This window comes from Indicator indicator, chromosome 32 (genome assembly GCF_027791375.1).
Source record: "Indicator indicator isolate 239-I01 chromosome 32, UM_Iind_1.1, whole genome shotgun sequence".
NCBI classification, from domain to species: Eukaryota; Metazoa; Chordata; class Aves; order Piciformes; family Indicatoridae; genus Indicator; species Indicator indicator.
The window spans coordinates 2,825,644-2,834,398 of record NC_072041.1 but is presented as its reverse complement, the minus strand read 5'-3'; the positions used below and the strand labels follow the sequence as shown (position 1 = coordinate 2,834,398).

The window sequence follows — 8,755 nt, the reverse complement described above, 5'->3', positions numbered from 1 at the left end:
GATGTGCCCATCAGAGGGACAAGAAGCATCTCCTCTGTGGAGATGTGCCCATCAGAGGGACAAGAAGCATCTCCTCTGTGGTGATGTGCCCATCAGAGGGGCAAGAAGCATCTCCTCTGTAGAGATGTGCCCAACAGAGGGGCAAGAAGCATCTCCTCTGTGGAGATGTGCCCATCAGAGGGACAAGAAGCATCTCCTCTGTGGTGATGTGCCCAACAGAGGGGCAAGAAGCATCTCCTCTGTAGAGATGTGCCCAACAGAGGGGCAAGAAGCATCTCCTCTGTAGAGATGTGCCCAACAGAGGGGCAAGAAGCATCTCCTCTGTGGAGATGTGGCCATCAGAGGGGCAAGAAGCATCTCCTCTCTTTGACCTTTGGTGGGGCCTTCTACTGGGCTAGGTTCATAGAATAGTTTGGGTTGGAAGGGACCTTAAAGCTCATCTAGTTCCAACCTCCTGCCATGGGCAGAGCCACCTCCCACTACTGAAAACAAGACTGCAGAGACAGTTGTGACATGTTTGTCATGACAGAACAAATCTCTTACTACCTGTAGGTGCTTTACCACAGGTGTAAAGGATACCAAACTCACTTGAAGAAAAACACAATCTAGAGATGCTTTGTGAGACTTCTTCCCAGTGATTCCTTTCCCAACACCAGTCCTACGGAGGCTAAATTTCCTCACGGATGTTTATTATGAACAAACAACTTCACAAGGCAGTCATTCCTACTCCTCAAGTGCATGCCTGAAGGCAGCTCCCATGACCTTGAATAGGGGGAACAGAACTGCTTAAAAACAAATCCAGGATTTAAAAAACTTCAAGAGGGGGTTGAAAACAATCACCAAGTTATCTTCTGGCTCAAGCTTCTAACTCCTTACCCTACCTGTGTGTAACAACCTCACAGAGAGCTCTGCAATTGCAGCTTCAAAGTGGAGGGGCCAGGTCTTTGGTCCAGTATCCCAGACTTGAGGGCCAGCTTTCACTTTGATTCATGAATGCACTGCTTCAGGGCAGGATCATATTTTTGCATGGCAAAGAATGGTTCAACTCCACCCAAATGACTCTGGTAACAAGAAAAGCTCTGCTAGTGCAGATTTATCAAGTCTTTGAAAACCCACAAAGCAGCAAAATGGACACAAAAAGGATCATTCTGTTACCAAAGGCAAGGAGCAAGATGCTTCCAAATCCTGGAAGCCCTAAGCATGAGGGCTCAGTCAGCTGCTGCTCCTAGCAGATGGTAACCAACATGCCTGCCAAGTCTTTCTCTGAATCCAGGGGATTGAAGAGAAACTCAAATTGGAAGTTTAAAGGTTTAAATACAACCAATCCTCAGAAAAAATATAATGCAGCACGTCCAGGGTTTAAGCAAAACTCTTTCCCCCCTCACCTCCCTCCCTCACCCCCAGTTTCCAATTGTGGCACTTATTAAACCCAAGAGATTCACCTTCAGATGCTGGGAGTAACTTAAGGCCAACTTCTTGTCACATCATAAAATGCTTTATTCAACACCTTCAGATTGTACTACTTTTTGACCTCAGGTAGGTACATTCCACAGATGCAAACACACCACGGTCAAAGCTCTCCTTTGCCTTTTGCCTTCACTGTTGTGGACAAAAGAACTTCCAGAAGAGAGGAAGATCAGACAGAGATCACCAGTTAGAAGCTTGTGCCTGGAGGTGATGTCAAGTGATAATAAAAAGGCATTGTGAGAACACAAGACGTGTTTGAACCATACCAGCATCTAGCTACGAGGCACAACAGCCTCAGCTACAGGTCCAGAGGCTTTGAGAAAAAAAAAAAAAAAAAAATTATTTTGACAAGTAACCTAGAAAACACTGCAGGGAGGACACAACACCCCCTCCTTTCCAGTACACCCCCAGCCTGACAGAACATCGTTTGCAGCTAGATCCAAGGGGTGCTTCTCTGTTTACAAGAGCTGCTGAAGCATGAACCAGAGGTACATTTTTTTTTTTTGAAGAATATAAATAAGATTTGGTGAAACCAACAAAAACAATAAATGATTTATAAATAGTTTAAAAGCCAGCCTGTTCCAAACTGCAGCCCTACACCCTTTCCTTCCTTCCCTCAGGACTGGTTTGAGGTTTCTTTAGAGCTGTCCTGCTGGCTTTGGTAACTATGGCAGAGGTTTGGTCACGTTTATTGACGCTCTAAGCTGCAGGGCTCCTGGGTTAACAACAGCTTTGTTTACAATCCAAGATAAGAAGAAGAGAGAACAAATTGAAAAGGGAAAAGGAAATTGGTCTGCAAACATCCTTAGACACAGGAGGTAATATTTATTGGGGCTTTCACAATCAAGTGGGATGCAGAGGTGTTTACCCTGCTGGCACCTCAGTTTGTTCCCCATTAACAGTGAGCACGTTCTTCCCCAGATGACTGTCAATTAAAGGCATCACTGTTAATTATGGAAGGCACAGTTAAATTTGCCTCTGAAGAAACAAAGCATTTGGATAAAATGAAGCAGGGAGGTGAGAAAAATCCAAGCAGCTCAAAGTAACTGCAGGCAGCCTATGGAACTACCCTTGGAGCTTTAGCATTTAGCCACAACCCATCAGCAAACATCAATCATCTGGAGGGGAACAGTGATGAACTTACACCTAAAAGAAAGAAGCTTCTACAATCTGAGATGGATCAGAAGGGTTTGGGGGGCTTGTGGTTGTTGGTTTTAAGAGTTTCTGCAAAGCTTCAAGTCAGCAAGTGGAACTACTTTGAAGGGTTTGCTTCAGATTAATGCAGTTGACTCCAAAGGAGCTGGGTCTTATCCAGACTCATTTTGACTTCACAAGGGCTAGGGGCTGGGGTCACTCCCTTTACCAAAGCCCATGAAACCCAGGGAAGACTTTCTGAATACACAATCCACTCACCATTGGTATGTGCAGTTTTATTGTTGGGTTTTTGTCTTTTTCAACAGTGGCACCTTGTGAGCAAAATTCAGTATTACAGCTTTCAACAGAGCAGCTCCCAAAATGGCAACCTGTGAGCCAGCAAATCCAAACCAATACTGGATGAGGGCATCCCACTAAAGAATGATCCAAAAAGGTTGGTTTGTTTGTTTTTTTTTTTCCCCTTGCTAATCATTCCTAAAGGCCAACAACTGCACTTCTTGCAGCCCAAATAAAACCTTCAATGACACTGGGACAATTTAGACAACACATTTAACAGGCATGGTTGTTATTCTCCTCACTCATCTAATCCCTAACTGACTAGAGACGCAATGAGGTGCTGTCTAGTGTAAAAAAAAAAAACAAAACCCAACAGCCATCTTCTGTGGCATCAGTGGTCACCAACCCTCACCAACTCCACATGAAATCTGTACTTGAATCACTTCAACACCTGCACAGCCTCTTCCCTACTGAAAAAGATGATATGCAGAAATGGTGTCCCATGAAGTCAAAAGCTGACTTGCGGAAGATATTTCCAGTTTCAAAGAACAGATGGAGAGAACTGCTCTAACAAAAAAAAAAAAAAAAAAAAACCCAAAAAAATCAAAGCACTATAAACGTTGGTACCTCATCAATAACGCTTTGACTTGTTTGTGAGCCACTGCTAGAGAGTAGAAGAGGACAAGATCTGTGAGCTGAGCTTCTCTTAAGCTTTCTAACCCAAACTACACCATTCCCCAACACATAACCCAGGAGCCAGCCAGTGTTTTACCCACGAGGCAGTAAAACAAAGATTCTTTTGTTTTTTGTTTTTATCCAAGTGTCAGAGAGTCAGATGGCCAAAGAGTCCCACTCAATTCTGCAACTACCAACTAATTTGGTCTTGGATTTCTTTTATTCTCCTCATTCTTGAGCTATGCTTCTCAGTACATACTTGACTGTGTAGGCAAAGGCTGCAAAACCAACTATAACGAACAAGTTCGCCAAAGCTCCGCCTAAGAGTCCGTGGTTACGGTTGGCCTGGTGGAGCCCAGGGTGGTTGGCAGGTGCCAAGGGGACGTGCCCATTGAGGAGGGGGATTCCATTCTGACCGTAGTGTGCTTCCCCATCAGGGACAACATCTGGTAAAGGGAGGGAAGGAGGTCTGTTGTTGAGCTCTTCTTGTGCTTTCTGTTTTTGCTTCATCTCCTGCGAAAGCAAAACAGAACAAAGAAAAAGAGCTGCCGAGCGCCAAGCAGGGAAGGTGTTTGGGAAGGATTTCAGATCTCTGTTAGTTTACAGAGAAGCTGAAGAACTGCAGAAAAGCCAAATTATTGCAGGGATGAATTCCCTTACCTCCACCACTTCAGGGAAGAGCTCGCAGAAGACTTTGTCTTTTAAATTGTATGTTAAGCTCTGTGCAGCGAGCTGTCTTTTCTGGGGAGGAAACACAAGTCATCAGCAGGGGCAGAGAAACAAAGTCAATACACCTTTATTAATAAAAATGGGAGTCAATATACCTTAATTAATAAAAGTCCCCCAAGATCATTGATTCCAACCATCAACCCAACACTACCATGGCCACTAAACCCTGTCCCAAAGCACCACGGCCACAGGTTTCTTGAACACCTCCAGGGACAGTGACTCCACCACCTCCCTGGGCAGCCTGTTCCACTGCCTGACCACTCTGTCAGGAAAGAAATTGTTCCTAATCTCCAACCCAACCCTCCCCTGGCACAGTTTCAGGCTGTATCATCTCATCCTATCACCTGATACTAGAGAGAAGAGACCAACCCCCACCTCACCACAACCTCCCTTCAGGGAGCTGTAACTTCTGAGCTCCCAAAAATACTGTTTTAACTTTGAGGTCACGTTCCACATTCCCCAAAGCTGACAAAAGGCAGAGTCCAGAGCTTACTGTGAATTCTGATGTCTCTATGCTGCCCAGTGTGGGGCCCTTCTCCACCATAAAACTAAGCAGGCCTGTCAAGATTGTTGAGACTGACCAAGCTGGATTCCATGTGTCTGGGTGGAAATCAGTGATTGAAAGACACAACCTTCGAAAGGAGAAGACAGGAAGTGTGGTTTGGTTTTGCTATTCACTGATCACACACTACACATGTAGCTACAATGGTGTTAACTCCTTAAGTGTTAGAAGAAAATCCTTACCTTGTGTTACACTTAAACCTTCCATTTGGTGTAATCATATAAATGCTAGGAGGTTTAAAAGGAAATTCTCTAGGGAATATTAGTTTCCCATGGTAATAGCCACCTGCATTACAGAAAGAGATCCATTGTTAATTTTGCATGAAAATGAAGTCCTAAACTGCTACTGAAAACTCTTTCCTTGTCTCCTCCTCCCCCTCAAGCTCACCATCTTGTGCTGCTAAAACACAGGGATAATAACCCACACCTGCAGCACTTCCCTCAGAGGCAACTGTCTCACATGCCTCTAACAAACAGCTCCATAATCCAGCTGAAAGAAAACCAACCCAAGTGTGTTTAGTACAAGACAAAAGGGTTTGCTCTCCAGATAACACTGTGGAGAAGCTGAGCTCAGAAAGGCTGCAGAAGACACTGTGAGATATGTGACTACAATAAATAAAGAAGGCTTTTGCATTTCTCACTTTCCCCACAGAAACATCCCAGTTCATGCAGTAACAAAATGGGATTTTTGGAGGTTATTTCTGTCAAAAAGTGAGTTATTTCCTCCAAGACCTTCATTTGGCTTCAGTTCATGTGGTTTTGTTAGAATCTTTGATAAAAACCCTACAACCAGACAGCAGCACCACTACCTCTGCTCTTCAAGCTATCACCCAAGTCCTGGTGAGCTTTGACACTGCACTAACAGTTTTCAGGGCTATTTACAGCAGTTATATTCTGCCCATTCAAACCAGGGTGTAATTACTGAGGCTAATCACAAAATAAACTCCATGCATTTCAACTTTTACCTTCATAAGGAGTCATTTCAGGTCCCCGTACAACATAGTGCCTAAGACAAGGAAGTGAGAAGCAGATCAACCGAAAGGGCACAAAGATTCAACACAAAGCAGCATGAAAGCCATCAGGGATGTCTAGAAAAATGAACATCAGTATCTCAAAGGTCCCACCTCCCCAAGCCAAGGTTCCCATACAATGTAGAGGAGACAGGGAGTCAGACTAAATAACCTGGAAAATCTTGTTCTGCCCAGCTCCTTCCAGCTCTTACCATTCAAGGATATTGGAGGGGAGGGGCTCTGCACAGATGTAAGGCACTGGGTCTTTCTTAATTCGAAGGTAGTCTTGTTTCAGTCTCTGGGTTGCTGTTGTTGGTGCTCTCTTGTTACTGTTGTTGCTCATCTGGTTTTTAAAAGACACAAAAACACAACCTATGCTTCATCGGACACAGCTCCAGGTGCTGGCTCCAGCTGCTTTACAGAGTTGGATGAGGCCTGGAGCAACCTGGTCTAGTGGAAGGTGTCTGTGCCAATGGCAGGGAGGTTGGAACTAGATGATCTTCAAGGTCCCTCCCAACCCAAAGCATTCCCTGAAATTACCACAGCTTTTAAGTGGCAAAAGCCATGCAAAATCTTAACAGCACACTCCCAAGAGACTGGATATTGCCAAAGTGGGAAAACTCCCCTTCCAGAGCACTGCTGCTTAAATACCACAGACTACTGCAATCAGAGAAATGTGCTGTACTCCAGAACTCACTTGAACTCTTATGAGCCAGCCCTGTGTTTAGGCTGAGCACACATTCTCTTAGCACTCTTATCAAGGGCTTAGTCTTTTCAAGTTATCCATTTCCCTACTCAGCCTGAATATCCACTATGTATTTCTGCCCCTCATTTAATGTCACTTGGGTGTTTCTGCACATCCAGTGCTTTGAAACACAAATAAATCCCACAGTAACCTCAGCACTGAAGGATTTTTATGTTCAGTCTGCTGCCTGCTTAAGAGTCAGTTGAATTCACAGAAGGGAACTTCTGAGCCTGATTATTCTCTTCCAGACAGACCTCATCCAAAATGAGAAGGAGGCAGTGTGAAGAAATTCCATGCTGCTTACAAGACAAAATAGCATCAGCCCTTACAATGCACCTAGAGACCACAAACCAATTAACAATAGTTATTTAAGTCACTTTCCTCCCAAGAAATCTAGCAAGTTACATAGGGAAACTCAAGCAAGAGCAAACAGGAAAGATTGTACTAACAGCTTGTCCAAAGAGATAAGACAATGCTTGCCCTATGATAGCAGCACTTGGCACTGAAGTATCAATGCCCATGGCCCTTTGTAGCCCTTGATTCAAGCAGACAGTCAAGCACAATCTATTGAAGATAAAACCATGAGTAACACCTGAATGTGGTCAAATAGTCAAAAGAATGGTGTTTAACCTGGCTTTGGTCAAGATTACTGTAGATCACTGCTTGAAGCAAAATGTTTTTTCCTGAAAGAAGCCCCAAGTATTTTTAAGTCACAAGTCTTAAGATCATAAGGTTGCTTTTTCCTCTCAAAAAGGTCAGCTTTGACGTTAAAAACCACAAACTACATCTTATCTTCTCAGTTGAACACAACTGTCTGTTCTGGAGTCTCGCAACAGCATCCCCACTACAGACTGCAAAAACCCACTGAAATATTCCACGGCACTCAGTATAGATATTGGCATTTCAGCGCTTCTCAAAGCCTTATCTGAAAGAACGTTTGCAGCTTAAACTACAAGATAAACAGCACCATTTACAGAAGCCAGAGCCGCAAAGCCATTTTCCCATCTTGCCGATACGACTCAGGAGAAGGAAGCAAGAAAGCAACTCCCCAGTGCTTAGACAGCCGAGCACCGGCAGCACAATGCGCCCGAGCCCTGCTCCCAGCTCAGGAGAGTGAATCTGGGAAACAACGCAAGGGCACCACAGGACAGGTGGAAAACAAGACCTGTAGAACGAGTCAGAGCTTCTTTCTGCGGGTAATCGTTACCCCAGCCCTGCCGGTAGCCGCTCCGTGCCCGAGGAGACGAGCAACGAGTGCAAAAACAGAAGAAAAAGCAACAGGATAACCAAGAAGCTCACAGCTTACAGCGAGCCGGCTGCCCGGCACTGGTCACAGCAGGCCGAGGAAAGGAGGACCGAAAGAAGGGAGACAGCCAATCCAGTCCTCCCTGCCCCCTGAGCTGCCCCATGGGCTCGCCCCGCCGGCCCAGGCCCCACTCACCTCTCCCTGCTAGCGCAGGCCCCTCCACCGCCGGGACGCGCCACCTGCCCGCAGCCGGAGACCCAGAGAGGGAGGGTAGGAGGGGAAAAAAGGAGAACGGAAGGGGAAAAGAAAGAAAAAGCGGGCAGGGTAGTGCAGAGCGACCTCCCCTCTGCGGCGCGACCGCGGGTCCCAGCCAAGATGGCGGCCCGGCAAGGCGGGGCGAACGGAGCGCTGGCGTCCGCTTCCGGAACGAGACGCCCCGCTTCCGGGGCGCGTGCGTCACGCCTGCGTCACTGACTTCCGCTTCCGGCCGCAGCCATGGAGGCTGCGGGCGTTGCTAAGGGACTGACTGCTGTCCGAGGCGACTCCGTGGGGCAGCTTCGGAGCTGGGGAGGGAGTGAGACAGCGCCTGCCCGGTGCTCTGGAGACCGGGTGACCTAAAGCTGCTGCGTGTTCTCTGCTGCGGAGCCTCCGGGCTGCCTCCTGCCCTCTCTGGTTCCTGCTGCGAGGCCCTTGCCGTGGATGAGGCTGGTTCCAAGCCCCGCGGTGGAGATGGGCAGGCCGGGGAGCCGTCAGAGAGGCGTATGTGTGAGCGGTCACATTGTCACGGCAGAAAATGAGCGTGGAAATAAACAGTGGTAATAGACGTCTGGTGTACTTGGACATCTCCATGCGGATATTGTGACTTCGCATAAAATTACATTTGGGAGGGAC

General features: G+C 46.5%; 1 protein-coding gene across 2 annotated transcripts; it reads right to left on the bottom strand.

The window, feature by feature from the left end:
* Positions 1-1,860: 1,860 nt before the first annotated feature.
* On the bottom strand, positions 1,861-8,233 carry UBE2J2 (ubiquitin conjugating enzyme E2 J2). Of its 2 annotated transcripts, XM_054394795.1 has the most exons (8): positions 8,060-8,233; positions 6,086-6,216; positions 5,829-5,869; positions 5,047-5,149; positions 4,796-4,934; positions 4,234-4,314; positions 3,833-4,086; positions 1,861-3,035 (listed from the first exon to the last, which is right to left on the bottom strand). In XM_054394795.1, exons 2-8 carry the CDS (start codon positions 6,214-6,216, stop codon positions 2,963-2,965), a joined length of 822 nt encoding a protein of 273 aa, XP_054250770.1. In that variant the 5' UTR covers positions 8,060-8,233; the 3' UTR covers positions 1,861-2,962. The 2 variants fall into 2 exon arrangements, with proteins under 2 accessions (XP_054250770.1, XP_054250771.1); XM_054394796.1 differs by lacking the exon at positions 1,861-3,035 and having other exon boundaries at positions 3,501-4,086.
* Between the last annotated feature and the right edge of the window lie 522 nt (positions 8,234-8,755).